At 43.2% G+C, this 22,302-nt stretch overlaps 1 protein-coding gene across 1 annotated transcript in view; it reads left to right on the top strand.

The window, feature by feature from the left end:
- The first annotated feature begins 8,225 nt into the window (after positions 1 to 8,225).
- The window catches only part of LOC141126550 (RING finger protein 17-like), a 72,434-nt gene continuing 58,357 nt past the window's right edge, over positions 8,226 to 22,302 (top strand). The window contains exons 1-2 of the mRNA XM_073612477.1: positions 8,226 to 8,378; positions 12,287 to 12,387. Of these exons, the coding sequence (XP_073468578.1) occupies positions 8,226 to 8,378; positions 12,287 to 12,387 (254 nt within the window). The remainder of the gene's footprint in view (positions 8,379 to 12,286; positions 12,388 to 22,302) is intronic.

Raw genomic sequence — 22,302 nt, 5'->3', positions numbered from 1 at the left:
AGGATAGATAGAGAATTGGTATCAGCTCACTTAGCAGTTGGGGGGAGGGAGGGTTCCAAATGATTTAGGGACCCCCCAAAAAAAGCCTCTGGCACTCTGCCTGAATTTGAAGCACCAATCACATTTTAAAACATTTTAGGGGTGTTTGGGGTAAAGCACTACTATGGAGCTGAAAATACATTAACCACTTCAGCCCCGGACCATTATGCTGCTTAAGGACCAGAGGACTTTTTCCAATTTGGCACTGCGTCGCTTTAACTGCTAATTGCGCGGTCATGCAATGCTGTACCCAAACAAAATTTGCATCCTTTTCTTCCCACAAATAGAGCTTTCTTTTGATGGTATTTGATCACCTCTGCCGTTTTTATTTTTTGCGCTATAAACGGAAAAAGATTGAAAATTTTGAAAAAAAATGATATTTTCTACTTTTTGTTATAAAAAAAATCCAATAAACTCAATTTTAGTCATACATTTAGGCCAAAATGTATTCGGCCACATGTCTTTAGTAAAAATGTTGAGTCCATGGAATATTTTATATTTTGACACAAGTTGCGGGAAAGTGACAATTTTTTTTTTTTTTTTGCACAAAGTTGTCACTAAATGATATATTACTCACACAGGCCATGGGCATATGTGGAATTGCACCCCAAAATACGTTTAGCTGCTTCTCCTGAGTACGGGGATACCACATTTGTGGGACTTTTTGGGAGTCTAGCCGCGTACGGGGCCCCGAAAACCAATCACTGCCTTCAGGATTTCTAAGGGTGTAAATTTTTGATTTCACTCTTCACTGCCTATCACAGTTTCGGGGGCCATGGAATGCCCAGATGGCACAACCCCCCCCCCCCCCCCCCCCCCCAAAATGACCCCATTTTGGAAAGTAGACACCCCAAGCTATTTGCTGAGAGCCATGGTGAGTATTTTGCAGCTCTCATTTGTTTTTGAAAATGAAGAAAGACCAGAAAAACAAAAATTTTTTTTTTTTCAATTTTCAAAACTTTGTGACAAAAAGTGGGGTCTGCAAAATACTCACTATACCTCTCAGCAAATAGCTTGGGGTGTCTACTTTCCAAAATGGGGTCATTTGGGGGGGGTTGTGCTACCTGGGCATTCCATGGCCTCCGAAACTGTGATAGGCAGTGAAGAGTGAAATCAAAAATTTACGCACTTAGAAACCCTGAAGGCGGTACTTGGTTTTTGGGTCCCGTACGCGGCTAGGTTCCCAAAAAGTCTCTCACATGTGGTATCCCCGTACTCAGGAGAAGCAACAGAATGCATTTTGGGGTGTAATTTCACATATTCCCATGGCATGTTTGAGCAATATATCATTTAGTGACAAATTTGTCTCTTTCCCGCAACATGTGTCACAATATAAAATATTCCATGGACTCGACATGCCTCTCAGCAAATAGCTTGGGGTGTCTACTTTCCAAAATGGGGTCATTTGGGGGGGTTTTGAACTGTCCTGGCATTTTATGCACAACATTTAGAAGCTTATGTCACACATCACCCACTCTTCTAACCACTTGAAGACAAAGCCCTTTCTGACACTTTTTTTTGTTTACATGAAAAAAGTTTTTTTTTTTTGCAAGAAAATTACTTTGAACCCCCAAACATTATATATTTTTTTAAAGCAAATGCCCTACAGATTAAAATGGTGGGTGTTTCATTTTTTTTTTCACACAGTATTTGCGCAGCGATTTTTCAAACGCATTTTTTGGGGAAAAAACACACTTTTTAAAATTTTAATGCACTAAAACACACTATATTGCCCAAATGTTTGAAATAAAAAAGATGATCTTAGGCCGGTTAGGAGGCTAGGAGGTCTACTGCTAAACTTATTGCCCTCGATCTGACCTTCGCGGTGATGCCTCGCATGCATGGTGCAATTGCTGTTTACATTTAACGCCAGACCGACGCTTGCGTTCGCCTTAGCGCGAGAGCAGGGGGGGGGGGGGGGAGACAGGGGTGCTTTTTTTTTTTTTTTTTTTTTCTTCTTATTTTTTTGCTTTTTTCTTATTTTTAAACTGTTCCTTTCATTTTTTTTATCATTTTTATTGTTATCTCAGGGAATGTAAATATCCCCTATGATAGCAATAGGTAGTGACAGGTGCACTTTTTTTTTTTTTTTAAATTGGGGTCTATTAGGCCTTAGATCTCTCCTCTGCCCTCAAAGAATCTGACCACACCAAGGTCGGGTTGATAAAATGCTTTCCCAATGGCGCTGTTTACATCCGGCGAAATTTAAGTCATAAAATGCTCGTAGCTTCCGGTTTCTTAGGCCATAGAGATGTTTGGAGCCACTCTGGTCTCTGATCAGCTCTATGGTCAGCTGGCTGAATCACCGGCTGCATTCTCAGGTTCCCTGTTGAGACAGGAGAGCCAGAGAAAAACACGGAAGACGGTGGGGGGGGGGGCATTCCCTCCCACGGCTTGTAAAAGCAGTCTAGAGGCTAATTAGCCGCTAGGATTGCTTTTACATGAACGCCGACCGCTGGCTGAAAAGAATGATACCAAGAGGATACCTAAACCTGCAGGCATCATTCTGGTATAACCACTCAAAGTCGTGAATGGCGTACCTGAAGACAAAAAAATGGTTAACAAAGCACAGTAAAGTATAAAAAATTACATACCTGAAAAGCAAACATGATAAAACATAATAACAATAAAACATTGCAGAATAGAATACAGTAAAAAAGAGCAGAACAATAGAGAGAGAATAGAGAGAGAGAGAGAGAACAATAAAACGACAACTATTTTTTTTTTATTCTACATTTTTTTGTGTTTTTTTTTTTTTTTTTTTACACTGTTTTTGTAACTAACTTTTATAACGGTAACCGGTTCCAGGTTCGGGTCTCTCAAAATGCAATGGCATCTTGGGAGACCCTGTGAAAGTGTGTCCTAGTCTGTGCAATGCTGTACCCTATGCTAATACTCAACTAGTGAATGGTAGCGTTCAAAACATTCACCAATGCAAAAACCAGGATTGTCAGGACAGGAGGGACAATAATAGCGGGTGTCACGCCTATATCCGTGCTTTCTACAGACACAACATCTTTTTTTGGGGGGTTCGCTGGATAGGGGTACTCGGGAGGACATAAAGAAAATGCCTCTCATGCAGCTGACTGCATTTGGTTGGGGATGTGAATGGGGGAAGTACGGGCGCTGCAGAAGTGGTGGGTTCCCAATTAGGATTGGTGAATGCAGCAGGAAGGGCACTATGGGCACAACGGGCCTGTTTGTCTTCTTGGTGGCAGCGGGACACTACTTGTGCTTGCCACCTCACCAGCTTGAACTGCACTTATGGGACTCGCCACGTCACCAAGTGTTATTGCAGTGCTGGTTTGACTAAGACCGGGGGGGGTGGTGTACTAGGCCACTGGTGCTTGCCAGTTCACCAAAACGCTACCAAAAAAACTGTTAGCGATCGCAGGGATTAAGCCTGACTCTGCGAATGCTGCAGTTATGCGTTTAGTGTTTTGTAAGTGTCAGTGATCGATCGATACTGCACTTGGGTGGGCTGGGCTGGGACGGGCGGAGGGGCAAAACGCAGGTGCTAGCAGGTATCTGGGCTGATCCTGCTAACACTGCGTTTTTGGGAACCCTAAACTGCTGGGGACGCTAGTACAGATCTGATCGGATCAGATATTGATCCGTACAGATACTATACCACTAAGGGAGGCGTATGCTGCGTGCGTGGGTGTTAGCGGTACTGGCGCTAATCTGATGCTGCCTGGGGCGATGCATATCACCGCCGGGCGATCAGGGGGCTAAACTTTTATTCGGTAATAAACGGCGGGTGCCCTGACACTATAAAAAATAAACGAAATAACCAGCGTCACCCGTAACAGTTATACGGTGATCACTGATGAAAGGGTTAACTAGGGGGCAATCAAGGGGTTAAAACATTTATTAGATAGTATATGGGGGTCCCTGTCGCTATAAAACGCTGACGGCGAACCTAAATATTTACGCCCCTAACTAGCGTCACCAGCAACACTAATACAGCAATCAGAAAAATGATCGCTTAGCGACACTGGCGACAGGGGGTGATCATGTGGTTAAAAATTTATTAGGGGTGGTTAGGGGGGGTACCCTAGACCTACAGGGTGCTAATACTAACTGACCTAACACAGTAACTGTCACAAACTGACACCATGCAGTAATCAGAAAAAAAAAAAAAAAAACACTGCTTGATGTCAGTGTGACAGGAGGGGGGGGGGGTGATTGGGAGGGGATCGGGGGTGTTTTGTGTGCCTGGCATGTTCTACTGAGTGTGTGTGTGTTTGTGCACTCACATTGATGTCTTCTCTCCTCGGCGCCGGAACGGAAACTGCCGAGCTGAGGAGAGATGACATCACATCCTCGGGAGGATTCTCATTGGCTGGGAGCGATCGCGAGGGGGGGGCCACGATCGGATGGCCTCCCCCTCATCACTGAACGCTCCCAGACCAACAGCAACCGCCCAGGTACGTGATTTTGCCTGCCCGTGCCATTCTGCTGACGTATATCAGCGTGAGGCGGTCGTCAAGTGGTTAAGTGACTACATGAGGTGAATCTAGGGCCAGGAGAGCATGCTGGGGAGGTAAGTGAAGGCAAATATGTATTAAGGACAAAAAAAAATAATTACATAAAAATCCAGCATGCATGAGGACAAAGGGGACATTCACAGCATATTACAATCATGGTAATTGGGGAATGAGGAAAGAAATACAATATATTAGCAAACATTATATACAATAAAATGTGATAGTAAAGGATAAAAATCTAATATACTCCTTCTGCAGGACCTGTATGATGGCAGAACAGGTCTCTGGGATAATGATCCCCAGAGCCTGGGGGGAGATGCCTGTCGAACTTCAAGTCCTGCAGGCTTCTCCACGTCGCCAAGTACCGCAGGGTGGCGATGAGCCTCTGCTCCGGAGTGATGGCTTGCCTCATGCAGGTATGCTGCCTGCTAATATAAGGGATCAGCAAAGCCAACAAACGGTGAAATACGGGGTCCGTCATCTGGAGAAAGTTCCTGAAATCATCAGGATTATTCTCACGGATCTCATGGAGCAAAGGCATATGAGAGAACTGGTCACGCTGAAGCAACCAATTCTTGGTCCATGCACTCCTGTTCATGGACTGGGCTTGTGTTAAGGTCAGGACCCCAACACCAAGTCCCCCGCACAGCACGAACTCTACGAGGAGTACGTATACGCAACATGGCTAGAAAAAGGTCGGCTGCTCAGAACGAAGTAACAGAACGCACTGAAAAACAGCAAGGCCTGTGAAGAGCGACCTGAAAAACAGTAACGAGCGGACAAGATTGCACTGAATAGTACAATATGAACTGACTGCACGCACTGAAGAGATACAAACCCACAAGCACAAACAGCAGAAAACGATCCGAAAACCACAAGTCTGAAAAAGTGCGAATCGTCTCTTACCAAACTTTTACTGCCACGAGATTAGCAAAAGGAGCCCAAAGGGTGCCGCGCTTGGTTCTGAAATGGCCTTTTTTAGACTCGTCGTACGTAGTGTACGTCACCGCGTTCTTAGCGAGTGGAAATTCCGACAACTTTGTGCGACCGTGTGTACGCAAAACAAGTTTGATCCAACGTGCGTTGGAAGAAATCCATGGATTTTGTTGTCGGAATGTCCGATCAATGTCCGACTGTGTGTACGGGGCATTAGAGTGAGAATTTGATTTTATAGAACCAAGTCACATGATAAAAATTAGTTCTATATCTATGTTCATTCCCCTTGGCTGAAGGGTGTCTAACTGGAAGATCCATTTGGTCTCATTTTGGGAGATTTTAATTTTCTTATTCTCCCCTCTCCAATGTCCTTTAATTTTGTCTATACCATAAAAAACATGCATGTAGGATCCTTATTGTGATAGTTACATAGTTAGTAAGGTTGAATAAAGACACCAGTTTAACCTGAGTGAATGTGGGTGTGTGTCTACAATTATCCCTATTTTTATTTTAAGGTACTACCCATATAGTGCTGTCAATTTACGTAGCGCTCCACACATACATCGCACACTCACGTTGGTCCCGACCCTCAAGGAGCTCACAATCCAAAGATCCCAACTCACATTCATATACTAGGGACAATTTTGGACAGAAGCCAATCTCTAATGATAATCTCTAAAGTGTCTTGAGACACTGCTTGTCGAATCCGTTTTTGATTTTATTAATGTGCTCTCGGATTCTTACATGTAATTGTAAGTTCTCTTGTTGTTCTGCCCACGTATTGTTTATGGCAAGGACATTCCAATACATACGTAACGTGGGTGCTGGTACATGTGATAAGTTCTTTGATAGTGTATTTGGTGCCTTTTGACATAGAGATGAAATCCGTTTTTTTCTTAATGGCAGCCTCAATAGGAGCACGAATAAGGCACGCACAGAGTGTTGTTTCACTGGAAAGCCCACCAGAGTATTAAAAGGATCCCTTCACTGGCACAAGAGCACCTTATAATTTATTTTGTTATATAATAGCTGTTTATATACACCAGCACTTTATATTAGCATCATACTTTTTGCACTATGTATATTATGGTTGTTATATTATATGCACATGGTATTATTTTGTTATTTATGGTACTTTAGATGTAGTGTTTATATTGTACAGTATTTGCATATTACAGTAATTTAAATTCTATCTGTGGTTTCTGACCCATCTTAAATTGTCAGGTTCACGGACCACCAGTTCGCTTACATTTAAATCCAAGGATTCATGCACACTGGGTTTTCACATCAATGAACACACACCCAGTCTTTATACTAAATGGTTTAATTTAACTATGCACATTCAGAATGGGATAGAGACTTGTGCTCAGATGGCCCCAGTACTCAAGCATGCAAACGTCCAATAAAAGGGAAAACGATCCTGCACCACAATGTCTCAAAAATAGAACACAAACAGTTTTATTTAATCCATCCAATAAAAGGAATCCATACCTGTAGTTGACACGTTCCAGCCTCTTACATAGGCCTTAGTCATAAAGTCCTCATTGGATGCACCAGGTAATGTTGAGTCCTCTGCCTCAACCTGGGTTTCTGCTGCAGTAACAAAAGACTGTGGCCAAATTCACTCAGTTCTTCCCTTGTTCTGATTGCAGAGGCTGAAAGCATGCTCCCAAACCTCCCCTCTCTCTCATATAGTTTGTTGACCTTCCCACAACTTTGGAGGCAGCTGGGCCATCGATCGCAATTACTATCTCTGACTCTGATTCTGGGTCCCTTTATTTCCTTGATGGGACTATTTTTGAGAAATTGCGATCTTCTGCCATTACTCCAGATTTAAGAGACTATTTTAGCTCTTATTAATGTATTGCACACTACACTGGGGACAGCTTGCTAATCCTCCAGATGCAGTCTTGGATCTTTCAGAGCTTCTACAATTGCAAACCCCTTTCCATTACTCCCGTTCTTCGCAGTATTCCTTTGTGGTGATTTGGAAGCAACTGAGTGGCCCTGAACCTCTTTGAGCACTTAATAGATGTGTTCCCATTCTGGAAAGGTTTTGTTTAACAGGGGTAGAGAGCAACCTGTTCAACCAGGGTGCATTTTGGGTTCTTCAGGGATGTCTTGGCAGAATGTCTAAAAAATGCCCAAAAATTGTCCACAAGCAAGCAGTTGGATCAAGCTAGCATTTTTGTTAAACTGAGCCACAGAGTTGTATTGTGGTGAATAAGGAACATGTAAAATGTTCCTTGTTTGCTCCCTCTGCTGCCCCTCTCCGCCTGCACTGGGGTCATGTTGACTGAGGGAGAGAGACTGACAAAGAAGTAAATTGCTGGAATTATAATCAGTACCAGTGTGCAAAGTTGTATTTGCTTTGTAACAATAAATCACCTCTAATGCTGGGTGTCCTACATGTGTTCACTAAGAATCGGAATCTCCAACAAAAGCCCAGCATAATAGGGGCCTGCTGTCCTCTCAGCCAGATGGAAAACAAATGTCCCTCTTTATCTGAGCTCATGTATGTCTCCGCCTGCATAGACACCTCTGAGGTAGAGGAAAAGGACAGCCTCTAGTCACCAACTGTGGCCCCACACTGGAGCCATAGCTAGGGAGTGTCAGCTTGCTTTGCTGCAGTCCATCCTTTTTTTCCAAAGTCCTTTTGGTTTTGTGCTCCCCTGTGAAGAAAGGGTTTTCAAAGTTTTTCTCATGTTTGGTCCCTTGTTCTTCCCTTAATTTTGGATCTCTCTGCCCTGCAAAGCCACCATGAACAACCCATCAGGCATATTCTTGGATTCCCTGTTTGAGAAATGCATGAAAAATGTCTCTCAAGGTGTAGGTGGAGTCCCTGAGGTATTTGAAAGGTTCCTCGACCTTGGCATCTATGAATGTACTAATGAAGCAATAGAAGGTGGTCTGGTCTGATGAAACCTGTTTTATTTTATATAATGTGAATGGTCTGGTGCATGTGCTTCGCTTTCTGGGGGAAGAGATGGCACCAGGGTGCAGTATAGGAAGAAGGCAGGCTGGTGGAGGCAGTGTGATTTATTGGGTAATGTTCTGCGGGGAAACCTTTGGGTCCTGCCATTCATGTAGATGTTACTTTGGCACATACTATCTACTTAAATGTTGTTGCTGACCAAGTACACCCCATCATAGGAACTGTATTCCCTTATGGCAGTGGTCTCTTTCAGCAGGATAATGGGCCCTGCCAAACTGCAAAAAATGGTTCAGGACCAGTTTGAGAAACACAACGAGTTTGATGTGTTGACCTATCCTCCAAATTCCCCAGGTTTCTGTTGAGGATCTGCGTCATATACTAGAAAAACAAGTCTAATTCATGGAGACCTCGCCTTCATTTACAGAACTTAAAGCAGGCGATGCGCCATCCGTGATGTCCCTGCCCGACCTCTGAAATTTTCTGGTGGCTGGCTGGCTTTCAGGTCTCCATGTTATTGACATATAGTTACATAGTAGGTGAGGTTGAAAAAAGACACAAGTCCATCAAGTCCAACCTATGTGTGTGATTATGTGTCATTATTACATTACATATCCCTGTATATTGCGGTCATTCAGGTGATTAATAGTTTCTTGAAGCTATCAATGCTCCCCGCTGAGACCACCGCCTGTGGAAGGGAATTCCACATCCTTGCCGCTCTTACAGTAAAGAACCCTCTACGTAGTTTAAGGTTAAACCTCTTTTCTTCTAATTGTAATGAGTGGCCACGAGTCTTATTAAAAACTCTTCTGCGAAAAAGTTTTATCCCTATTGTGGGGTCACCAGTACAGTATTTGTAAATTGAAATCATATCCCCTCTCAAGCGTCTCTTCTCCAGAGAGAATAAGTTCAGTGCTTGCAACCTTTCCTCATAACTAAGATCCTCCAGACCCTTTATTAGCTTTGTTGCCCTTCTTTGTACTCGCTCCATTTCCAGTACGTCCCTCCTGAGGACTGGTGCCCAGAACTGGACAGCATACTCCAGGTGCGCCCGGACCAGAGTCTTGTAGAGTGGGAGAATTATCGTTTTATCTCTGCAGTTGATCCCCCTTTTAATGCATGCCAATATTCTGTTTGCTTTATTAGCAGCAGCTTGGCATTGCATGCCATTGCTGAGCCTATCATCTACTAGGACCCCCAGGTCCTTTTCCATCCTAGATTCCCCCAGAGGTTCTCCCCCCAGTATATAGATTGCATTCATATTTTTGCCACCCAAATGCATTATTTTACATTTTTCTACATTGAACCTCATTTGCCATGTAGTCGCCCACCCCATTAATTTGTTCAGGTCTTTTTGCAAGATTTCCACATCCTGCGGAGAAGTTATTGCCCTGCTTAGCTTAGTATCGTCTGCAAATACAGAGATTGAACTGTTTATCCCATCCTCCAGGTCGTTTATGAACAAATTAAATAGGATTGGTCCCAGCACAGAACCTTGGGGAACCCCACTACCCACCCCTGACCATTCTGAGTACTCCCCATTTATCACCACCCTCTGAACACGCCCTTGTAGCCAGTTTTCAATCCATGTACTCACCCTATGGTCCATGCCAACGCACCTTATTTTGTACAGTAAACGTTTATGGGGAACTGTGTCAAATGCTTTTGCAAAATCCAGATAGACCACGTCTACGGGCCTTCCTTTATCTAGATGGCAACTCACCTCCTCATAGAAGGTTAATAGATTGGTTTGGCAAGAACGATTCTTCATGAATCCATGCTGATTACTGCTAATGATATCATTCTTATTGCTAAAATCTTGTATATAGTCCCTTATCATCCCCTCCAAGAGTTTACATACTATTGATGTTAGGCTAACTGGTCTGTAATTTCCAGGGATGTTTTTTGGGCCCTTTTTAAATATTGGTGCTACATTGGCTTTTCTCCAATCAGCTGGTACCATTCCAGTCAATAGACTGTCTGTAAAAATTAGGAACAACGGTCTGGCAATCACCTGACTGAGTTCCCTAAGTACCCTCGGATGCAAGCCATCTGGTCCCGGTGATTTAATAATTTTAAGTTTCTCAAGTCTAATTTTAATTCCGTTCTCTGTTAACCATGTAGGTGCTTCCTGTGTTGTGTCATGAGGATAAACACTGCAGTTTTGGTTATTGAAGTCCCCCTATTCACTCGTGAAGACTGAGGAGAAGAATAAATTCAGTACCTTCGCCATCTCCCCATCCTTGGTAACCAGATGTCCTTCCTCATTCTTTATGGGGCCAATATGGTCTGTCCTCCCTTTTTTACTGTTTACATACTTAAAGAATTTCTTGGGATTTTTTTTGCTCTCCTCCGCTATGTGTCTTTCATGTTCTATCTTAGCCATCCTAATTGCACCCTTACATTTCTTATTGCATTCTTTATAAATTCTGAATGCTGAGGATGATCCCTCAACCTTGTATTTTTTGAAGGCCTTCTCCTTTGCTTTTATATGCATTTTTACATTGGAGTTAAGCCATCCAGGATGTTTGTTTGCTCTTTTAAATTTATTACCCAATGGGATACATTGGCTAATGCCCTTATTTAATATGCTCTTAAAGCAAACCCATCTCTCCTCCGTATTCTTTGTTCCTAATATTTTATCCCAATTTATGCCTTTAAGCAAGGTTTGTAGTTTAGGGAAGTTGGCTCTTTTGAAATTCAGTGTCTTTTGTGTTCCCTTCATGTTTCCTATTTGTGTGATTTATACTGAAACTAATTGACCTGTGAGTGCTGTTACCTAAATTGCCCCGTATTTCCACATCTGTTATCAGGTCTGTATTGTTGGTAATCAGTAGATCCAGTAATGTTTTATTTCTAGTTGGTGCGTCTACCATCTGACCCATAAAATTGTCCTGCAAGACACTAAGGAACTGGCGAGCCATAAATGAATGCGCAGTTCCCTCCGCCCAGTCTATGTCTGGATAATTAAAATCCCCCATTATGATAACACTTCCCATCCTTGCTGCTAATCCAATTTGTGATAGGAGATCCGTCTCCACTTCCTCCCTCAGGTTAGGGGGCCTATAGCATACTCCCAGTATTATTTTCCCCTTAGCTTCATCCCTTTGGAGCTCTACCCATAAAGATTCCACCTCCTCCCTAGCCCCCTCAGTGATGTCATCTCTCACATTCACTTGTACATTATTCTTGATATATAGGCATACCCCTCCCCCTTTTTTACCCTCTCTATCCTTGCTGTATAGGGTATACCCTTGAATGTTTGTCAGCCAATCATGAGAGCTGTTGAACCAGGTCTCTGAAATTCCCACAAAATCCAAATCCTCCTTGTACAACAGTATCTCTAGTTCACCCATCTTGTCCGCCATGCTCCTGGCATTAGTGAACATGCCACATAGTTTAGACCGGTCGCATATTGTCCTCGTATTGGGTGTTTCAAGATTGCAACTAGGACTTGCTACTATACTCACCTTATGTTTTTGTGCTTTGGTTAACCTACCACTAATGCCCCCAATACTACCCTCTGGAATATCTTCCGCGCTGGCTATCACTGTCTCTGGACCCTCCCCCCCATCGCCTAGTTTACCAGGCGGGGACGACGTCTTTCGCGCATGTGTGGGAGTTCAGTCAAATTCAGTCAGAATGCTATGGCTAATAGCTGTTTCTGGGCTCTATAAGGGCTTACACATATGGAACTGAAGGAGGGTGCTTGCTAGGGGACTTGTCGCTAGCTGAGCAAATCGCTAATGCATAGACTGTAAGATTGTTTGAGGTAAATAGCCTCTGTTGTCAAGGGGGTATAACACTGGCTAAGGTAACATTTTGCTGTATATTTCTAGTCTTTGCAATTAAATCGATAGCTAATTTTCTTTTTCCTTTTATTGATTAGATGGTGGTAAATATTAAAGCCAGAAATAAGGTTTTTGAGGAACGTGTGTCGAGACAGATCGATGAGGAGTTTCAGAGACTTTATACTGCTCTAGAAGCAAGGTAAGTTTATATTTTTTTTTTTTTATGTTTGTTAAATGCCTTGTCAATTTAATAAATCTTCTTAAGCATATTCAGATTCGTTGATTTGGTGCGTCAAACGCGGTTTCATTCACATATCCGCTTATTAACCACTTGAGTCCCAGCAGATATAAGCTCTTGTCTACCGGGGTATGTTTATAAACAGCATGGTTGACAAGTGGTTACATTAAAGTGGTTGTAAACCCTCGACTTTTAACCACTTGCCGACCAGCTGCCGCCGTCATACTGTGGCAGGTTGGAATGATCCCGCGAACCGTCGTAGCTATACGTCGGTCCCTTTAAGCAGGATAGGAGGCGCGTGCCCGCTGCACAGCGGGGGTGCCGATGCTCGTGGCCGACGGTTGTGATGACCACCGGCCACGAGCGATCGTGGGCACGAGAGGCAGAACAGAGGTGTGTGTGTAAACACACATACCAGTTCTGTGAGAAGAGAGAGATCGTGAGTTCCTACGAGCTGGGAACCACAAACTCTCATGTCCTATAGTCAGTCCCATCCCCCACAGTTAACCCCTTGATCGCCGCCTAGTGTTAACCCCTTCCCTGCCAGTGACATTTATACAGTAATCAGTGCATTTTTATAGCACTGATCGCTGTATAGTTATCAATCGACTCAAAAATATGTCAGGTGTCCATGTCTGCCATAATGTTGCACTCTCGATAAAAATCGCAGATCGCCGCCATTAATAGTAAAAAAAATAAAATAAAAATGCCATAAATCTATCCCCTATTAGACGCTATGACTTTTGCGCTAACCAATCAATATACGCTTTTTTTTTTTTTTTTTTTTTTTTTTATTCTATTACCAAAAATATGTCTCTCCACCAATCACATCACCATGGATAGGATGTGTCCCCATGAAAGAAATAAAATCCTCCAAGGAGCTACGTCCCGACGACACTGCGATTCGAACACCCGGAAGACACGGGTTGCATTGGAGCCGGCCGGCTTTCCTATACGTTTTTTTATGCTACTGATTCTGTAAGTGCAATCTTTACTTTTTTATTCAATAAAACGTCTGATTTTATGTTATGTGGAGCACTTTATTTCTTTCATGGGGACACATCCTATCCATGGTGATGTGATTGGTGGAGAGAGTTCCTGGATTTGGATGACAAGTGCCTGTTGTACAGATCCCTGGCTGGGGTTGTAGCCATCCGCCCTTTCAGGTCTCCTATAACTAAGAGACCAATTTTTTCTGGTAAGAGGCAGCAGTTTTTGAGAGGTGGAGGTCTGTCAACGCACCTTATTTCACTACAGCAAGTTTTTGTTCCAGTATTCACTCAGCACTTGGGGACACTTATCATTTTGTTTTGCATGCGTGTTACAAAGCATGTACGGACTATAATCCTTATCGTTTCTGTACAGCCATGGACTTTTTTTTGGGTTTTATAATTTTGTTTATCTCTACACTGATTATTCATTTTATGTTTTGGCACAGATATATAATTGTCACATTATTATATTTTGCCTCAGTGTTTTGAGACATTCACTTGTTTGTATCTAGTCACGCATTGAGTGTTTTTTTCTTTTTTCCTGTTTTCTTTTTTTCTTTTTTTCACGGACATAGGAAGCATTATCTGTGTCCTACAAATTTATTTTTATTATGGTGCATTCATACACTGACTAGCATTGAAATATTTGCTCAGTGACCACTACTTATCCTCATATTTTTATGAGGCTTTTGGGCACTTGTTTGTTGCCACTCTCAGTTTTTTAGCGCGACTTTTTGAATTTTATTAGATTATATGGTTTACTACTTTTTAGTCGCAGCTCATGTAAATTAGTGTAAGCGCAGTATTTATTTTATACCTTTCCTGATCTGAGGCTCTTCCTGGTTTACTTTCCTGCATCTTGCGTTTTCTGAGCGTGCACCCGTCCGCTATGTCATATAGCTTTAGGGACTACATGTCCCGACATGCTTAGCGCTATTGTGCATGTGTTTCCCTTCAATTCCGAGACCGCTCGTTTGAGGGCGCGCCTAGTTCTCGTCAGCCACTAAAGAGAAGAGGTGGAGCTGGAGTTTAGAGCTCTAGATTTCCATGTCAATCAAAGCACATGGGAGATGGGGCTAGAGTCCACCGTGCCCAGGGACACAGGGTGCGGGCGCAGCCAGCGTTCCTATGCACGGCTGTAGTCCCATAGGTGTGCGTGCACACACGGGTGCGCTCCTATCAGATCGGCAATACAGAGGGGGCACCCAGCAAATGGGAGAGCTGGAAATGGGAAAAACTGAGCCAGAAAAATACAACGGAAGCGAAAATGACACTAAAGGTTAGACTTCTCATTTAATGCTATTATTTAGGAACAGAAATGGGTGAAAAAACATGAGGCTTTAGTGTCACTATAAGCTCACAGCTGCTGCTGCTGCTGTTAGCTTGGTACCCTTTTAGAGCTGGCGAAGGACTTTCCGATATGTGACCTATTGGCTCTATAGCCCAAATCAAATGTATACACTGTGCTTTCAAAAAAGTGCTAGTGCTGCACAAAGTAAATAAATATGCTGAAAAAATATATACGGTGGGGACGAAAAGTATTCAGACCCCCTTAAAGTTTTCACGTTAATTTTTTCACGTTATCTGGCCAAAATCACCAGGGTATGTAAACTTTTTTGATCAGGGTCATTTGGGTAGTTTCTGTTATGATTTAAAAAGAGTAAACACAGTTGATTGGTAGTAAATGGCTTCAGCCAAACGCTAACCATAAGTGTGTGTGTGTGTGTGTGTGTGTGTGTGTGTGTGTATATATATATTAATTATATAATATATAATTTGTGTGTGTATATTTAAAATGATCCAGTTAACAAAGTATATTTATATTTTTGTGAGTGTTTACGAATATTCTATGTACCCTATATACTCGAGTATAAGCCAAGATTTTCAGCCCTTTTTTTAGGCTGAAAGTGCCCCCCTCGGCTTATGCTTGAGTCATCGCCGTCTGCCTACATGATCAGCGTGTCATGCAGACAGGCGGCCATTCCACTGTTCAAAAGCCGCGCCACCTCCTCGTCTGTGATAGGCAGAACACTCAATTTCCCTGCAGTCAGTGTTCAGCCTTTCACGGACATCCTCTCATCCTCGTCCGTGGTATGAGGATGAGCGGATGTCTGTGATAGGCTGAACACTGACTGCTGGGAAATTGAGTGTTCTGCCTATCACAGACGACGAGGAGGCGCGGCTTTTGAACACTGGAATGGCCGCTGAATGTTATGACACGCTGATCGGAGGCTGCAGATCGCCACAGGAGGCTGCAGATCGCCACACGGACACAGGTAGGCATGCAGCTGCAGATGGGCATTGTTGACCCTCTTTTTCCACTTACTGTAGCTGCATTTCTTACCCACGGCTTATACTCAGGTCAATAAGTTTTCCCATTTTTTTGTGGTAAATTAGGGGATCGATATATACTCGAATATATATGGTAATTTGAAATTTTCCATTTTTTAACCACTTGAGCCCCGGACCATTATGCTGCCTAAGGACCAGAGGTCTTTTTCCAATTTGGCACTGCGTCGCTTTAACTGCTAATTGCGCGGTTATGCAATGCTGTACCCAAACGAAATTTGCGTCCTTTTCTTCCCACAAATAGAGCTTTCTTTTGATGGTATTTGATCACTTCTGCAGTTTTTATTTTTTGCGCTATAAACGGAAAAAGACCGAAAATTTTGAAAAAAAATGATATTTTCTACTTTTTGTTATAAAAAAAATCCAATAAACTCAATTTTAGTCATACATTTAGGCCAAAATGTATTCGGCCACATGTCTTTGGTAAAAAAAATGTCAATAAGCGTATATTTATTGGTTTGCGCAAAAGTTATAGCGTCTACAAACTAGGGTACATTTTCTGGAATTTACACAGCTTTTAGTTTATGACTGCCTATGTCATTTCTTGAGGTGCTAAAATGGCAGGGCAGTACAAAACCCCCCCAAATGACCCCATTTTGGAAAGTAGACACCCCAAGGAAATTGCTGATAGGCATGTTGAACCCATTGAATATTTATTTTTTTTGTCCCAAGTGATTGAATAATGACAAAAAAAAAAAAAAAAAAAAATATTTACAAAAAGTTGTCACTAAATGATATATTGCTCACACAGGCCATGGGCCTATGTGGAATTGCACCCCAAAATATATTCAGCTACTTCTCCTGAGTACGGGGATACCACATGTGTGGGACTTTTTGGGAGCCTAGCCGCGTATGGGACCCCGAAAACCAATCACCGCCTTCAGGATTTCTAAGGGTGTAACTTTTTGATTTCACTCTTCACTGCCTATCACAGTTTCGGAGGCCATGGAATGCCCAGGTGGCACAACCCCCCCCCAAATGACCCCATTTTGGAAAGTAGACACCCCAAGCTATTTGCTGAGAGGCATATTGAGTCCATGGAATATTTTATATTTTGACACAAGTTGCGGGAAAGTGACACTTTTTTTTTTTTTTTTTTTTTTTTTGCACAAAGTTGTCACTAAATGATATATTGCTCACACAGGCCATGGGCCTATGTGGAATTGCACCCCAAAATACATTTAGCTGCTTCTCCTGAGTATGGGGATACCACATGTGTGGGACTTTTTGGGAGCCTAGCCGCGTACGGGGCCCCGAAAACCAATCACCGCCTTCAGCGTTTTTAAGGGCGTGAATTTTTGATTTTACTCTTCACTGCCTAACACCGTTTCGGAGGCCATGGAATGCCCAGGTGGCACAAACCCCCCCCAAATGACCCCATTTTGGAAAGTAGACACCCCAAGCTATTTGCTGAGAGGCATGGTGAGTATTTTGCAGCTCTCATTTGTTTTTGAAAATGAAGAAAGACAAGAAAAAACTTTTTTTTTTTTCTTTTTTCAAATTTCAAAACTTTGTGACAAAAAGTGAGGTCTGCAAAATACTCACTATACCTCTCAGCAAATAGCTTGGGGTGTCTACTTTCCAAAATGGGGTCATTTGGGGGGGTTTTGTGCCACCTGGGCATTCCATGGCCTCCGAAACTGTGATAGGCAGTGAAGAGTGAAATCAAAAATTCACGCCCCTTAGAAAGCCTGAAGGCGGTGCTTGGTTTTCGGGGTCCCGTACACGGCTAGGCTCCCAAAAAGTCTCACACATGTGGTATCCCCGTACTCAGGAGAAGCAGCAGAATGTATTTTGGGGTGTAATTTCACATATTCCCATGGCATGTTTGAGCAATATATCATTTAGTGACAACTTTGTGCAAAAAAAAAAAAAAAAAAAAAAAATTTGTCTCTTTCCCGCAACTTGTGTCGCAATATAAAATATTCCATGGACTCGACATGCCTCTCAGCAAATAGCTTGGGGTGTCTACTTTCCAAAATGGGGTCATTTGGGGGGGTTTTGAACTGTCCTGGCATTTTATGCACAACATTTAGAAGCTTATGTCACACATCACCCACTCTTCTAACCACTTGAAGACAAAGCCCTTTCTGACACTTATTTTTTACATGAAAAAGTTTTTTTTTTTTTGCAAGAAAATTACTTTGAACCCCCAAACATTATATATTTTTTTAAAGCAAATGCCCTACAGATTAAAATGGTGGGTGTTTCATTTTTTTTTTTCACACAGTATTTGCGCAGCGATTTTTCAAACGCATTTTTTGGGGAAAAAACACACTTTTTTAAATTTTAATGCACTAAAACACACTATATTGCCCAAATGTTTGATGAAATAAAAAAGATGATCTTAGACCGAGTACATGGATACCAAACATGACATGCTTTACAATTGCGCACAAACGTGCAGTGGCAACAAAATAAATACATTTTTAAAAGCCTTTAAAAGCCTTTACAGGTTACCACTTTAGATCTACAGAGGAGGTCTACTGCAAAAATTACTGCCCTCGATCTGACCTTCGCGGCGATACCTCACATGCATGGTGCAATTGCTGTTTACGTTTGACGACAGACCGCCGCTTGCGTTCGCCTTAGCGCAAGAGCAGGGGGCGACAGGGGTGCTTTTTTTTTTTTTTTTTTTTTTCTTTATTATTTTTTTGCTTTTTTATCTTATTTTTAAACTGTTCCTTTCATTTTTTTTTTTTTTAAATCATTTTTATTGTTATCTCGGGGAATGTAAATATCCCCTATGATAGCAATAGGTAGTGACAGGTACTCTTTTTTGAAAAAATTGGGGTCTATTAGACCCTAGATCTCTCCTCTGCCCTCAAAGCATCTGACCACACCAAGATCGGTGTGATAAAATGCTTCCCCAATTTCCCAATGGCGCTATTTACATCCGGCGAAATCTAAGTCATAAAATGCTCGTAGCTTCCGGTTTCTTAGGCCATAGAGATGTTTGGAGCCACTCTTGTCTCTGATCAGCTCTATGGTCAGCTGGCTGAATCACCGGCTGCATTCTCAGGTTCCGTGTTGAGACAGGAGAGCCAGAGAAAAACACGGAAGACGGTGGGGGGGGGGGGCATTCCCTCCCACGGCTTGTAAAGGCAGTCTAGAGGCTAATTAGCCGCTAGGATTGCTTTTACATGAAAGCCGACCGCTGGCTGAAAAGAATGATACCAAGATGATACCTAAACCTGCAGGCATCATTCTGGTATAACCACTCAAAGTTGTGAATGGCGTACCTGAAGACAAAAAAATGGTTAACAATAAAGCACAGTAAACAATAAAGTATAAATAATTACATACCTGAAAAACAAACATGATAAAACATAATAACAATAACAATAACAATAACAACACTGCAGAATAGAATACAGTAAAAAAAGAGCAGAACAATAGAGAGAGAGAATAGAGAGAGAGAACAATAAAACGACAACTATTTTTTTTTATTTTATATATATTTTTTTTTTTTTTACACTTTTTTTGTAACTAACTTTTATAACTGTAACCGGTTCCAGGTTCGGGTCTCTCAAAATGCGATGGCATCTTGGGAGACCCTGTGAAAGTGTGCCTAGTCTGTGCAATGCTGTACCCTACGCTAATACTCAACTAGTGTATGGTAGCGTTCAAAACATTCACCAATGCAAAGACCAGGATTGTCAGGACAGAAGGGACAATAATAGCGGGTGTCACGTCTATATCCGCGTTTGCTGCAGACACAACATCTTTTTGGGGGGGGTTCGTTGGGTAGGGGTACTCGGGAGCACATAAAAATGCCTCTCATGCAGCCGACTGCATTTCGTTGGGGGATGTGAATGGGGGAAGTACGGGCGCTGCAGAAGTGGTGGGTTCCCAATTAGGATTGGCGAATGCAGCAGGAAGGGCACTATGGGCACGACGGGCCTGTGTTTGTCTTTTTGGTGGCAGCGGGACACTACTTGTGCTTGTCACCTCACCAGCTTGAACTGCACTTATGGGACTCGCCACGTCACCAAGTGTTACTGCAGTGCTGGTTTGACTACGACCGGGGTATACTAGGCCGCTGGTGCTTGCCAGTTCAATAAAAAGCTTCCAAAAAAACTGTTAGCGATCGCAGGGATCAGGCCTGACTCTGCGAACGCTGCAGTAATGCGTTTAGTGTTTTGTAAGTGACAGTGATCGATCGATACTGCACTTGGGTGGGCTGGACTGGGCCGGGCGGAGGGGCAAAACGCAGGTGCTAGCAGGTATCTGGGTTGATCCCGCTAACACTGCGTTTTTGGGAACCCTAAACTGCTGGGGACGCTAGTATAGATCTGATCTGATCGGATCAGATATTGATCCGTTCAGATACTATACCACTAAAGGAGGCGTATGCTGCGTGCGTGGGTGTTAGCGGTACTGGCGCTAACCTGACGCTGCCTGGGGCCGGTGCTTGCTAGTTCACCAAAATGCTACCAAAAAAACTGTTAGCGATCGCAGGGATCAGGCCTGACTCTGCGAACGCTGCAGTTATGCGTTTAGTGCCTTGTAAGTGTCAGTGATCGATCGATACTGCACTTGGGTGGGCTGGGCTGGGCCGGGCGGAGGGGCACAACGCAGGTGCTAGCAGGTATCTGGGCTGATCCCGCTAACACTGCGTTTTTGGGAACCCTAAACTGCTGGGGACGCTAGTATAGATCTGATCGGATCAGATATTGATCCGATCAGATACTATACCACTAAGGGAGGTGTACGGTGCGTGCGTGGGTGTTAGCGGTACTGGCGCTAACCTGACGCTGCCTGGTGCTTGCTTGCCAGTTCACCAAAATGCTACCAAAAAAACTGTTAGCGATCGCAGGGATCAGGCCTGACTCTGCGAACGCTGCAGTTATGCGTTTAGTGTTTTGTAAGTGACAGTGATCGATCGATACTGCACTTGGGTGGACTGGGCGGAGGGGCAAAACGCAGGTGCTAGCGGGTATCTGGGCTGATCCCGCTAACACTGTGTTTTTGGGAACCCTAAACTGCTGGGGACGCTAGTATAGATCTGATCAGATCAGATATTGATCCGATCAGATACTATACCACTAAGGGAGGCGCATGCTGCGTGCGTGGGTGTTAGCGGTACTGGCGCTAATCTGACGCTGCCTGGGGCGACGCATATCACCGCCGGGCGATCAGGGGGCTAAACCTTTATTAGGTAATAAACGGCGGGTGCCCTGACACTATAAAAAATAAACGAACTAACCTGCGTCACCCGTAACGGTTATACGGTGATCAGTGGTGAAAGGGTTAACTAGGGGGCAATCAAGGGGTTAAAACATTTATTAGGTAGTATATGGGGGTCCCTGTCACTATAAAACGCTGACGGCGAACCTAAATATTTACCTCACTAACTAGCGTCACCAGCGACACTAATACAGCGATCAGAAAAATGATCGCTTAGCAACACTGGTGACAGGGGGTGATCAAGGGGTTAAAACTTTATTAGGGGGGGTTAGGGGGGTACCCTAGACCTAAAGGGGGGTAATATTCACTGTCCCAACACTGTAACTGTCACAAACTGACACTATGCAGTAATCAGAAAAAAAAAAAAAAAAAAAAAAAAAAAACCTGCTGGTGTCAGTTTGTGACAGGGGGGGGGGGGTGATTGGGGGGGGATCGGGGGGCGATCGGGGGGGGGATCGGGGTGTTTTGTATGCCTGGCATGTTCTACTGTGTGTGTAGTGTGTTGTGCACTCACATTGATGTCTTCTCCCCTCGGCGCTGGAACGGAAAATACCGAGCCGAGGGGAGATGACATCATTTCCTTTGCTGCTGTTTAGCATACAGCAGCAAAGGAGTGTTCCCATTGGCCGGCGGCGATCGCGAGGGGGGGGCCACGAACGGATGGCCTCCCCCTCATCTCGGATCGCCGGGGAACAGAACGGGACCGCTTCGGGCACCGGGGGGGGGTCCGATCGGACCCCCCACCCGCGAGAGGCAAATCACGTACATGTACGTGATTTTGCCTGCCCGTGCCGCCTTGCCGACGTAAATCGGCGTTAGGCGGTCCTTAAGTGGTTAAGTTGCCATTTTAACCACCTCAATACAGGGCACTTAAACCCCCTTCCTGCCCAGACCAATTTTCAGCTTTCGGTGCTTTTACACTTTGAATGACAATTATTCAGTCATGCAACACTGTACCCAAATGACATTTGTGTCCTCTTTTTTTTTTTCACACAAATAGAGCTTTCTTTTGGTGGTATTTAATCACTAATGGGGTTTTTATTTTTTGTGCTATAAATAAAAAAAGACCGTAAATTTTGTGAAAAATTGCCTTTTTTTTTGTTTTTGTCATAAAATTTAGCAAATTTAGTAATTTTTCTTCATAAATTTTGGCCAAAATTTATACTGCTATATATCTTTGGTAAAAAATAACCCAAATTAGTGTATATTATTTGGTCTTTGTGAAAGTTAGAGTCTACAAACTATGGTGCCAATCACTGAAAATTGAAAACATCTGATCAGGCCTTCAGTACATCAGGTGAATCTCATTTCTTGAGGTACTAACAAGTCAGAAAAGTACAAATAC

This window comes from Aquarana catesbeiana, linkage group LG02, assembly GCF_042186555.1.
Source record: "Aquarana catesbeiana isolate 2022-GZ linkage group LG02, ASM4218655v1, whole genome shotgun sequence".
Classification (NCBI taxonomy): Eukaryota; Metazoa; Chordata; class Amphibia; order Anura; family Ranidae; genus Aquarana; species Aquarana catesbeiana.
The sequence above is the reverse complement of the archived record's forward strand: the minus strand, read 5'-3'. Positions and strand labels throughout refer to the sequence as shown.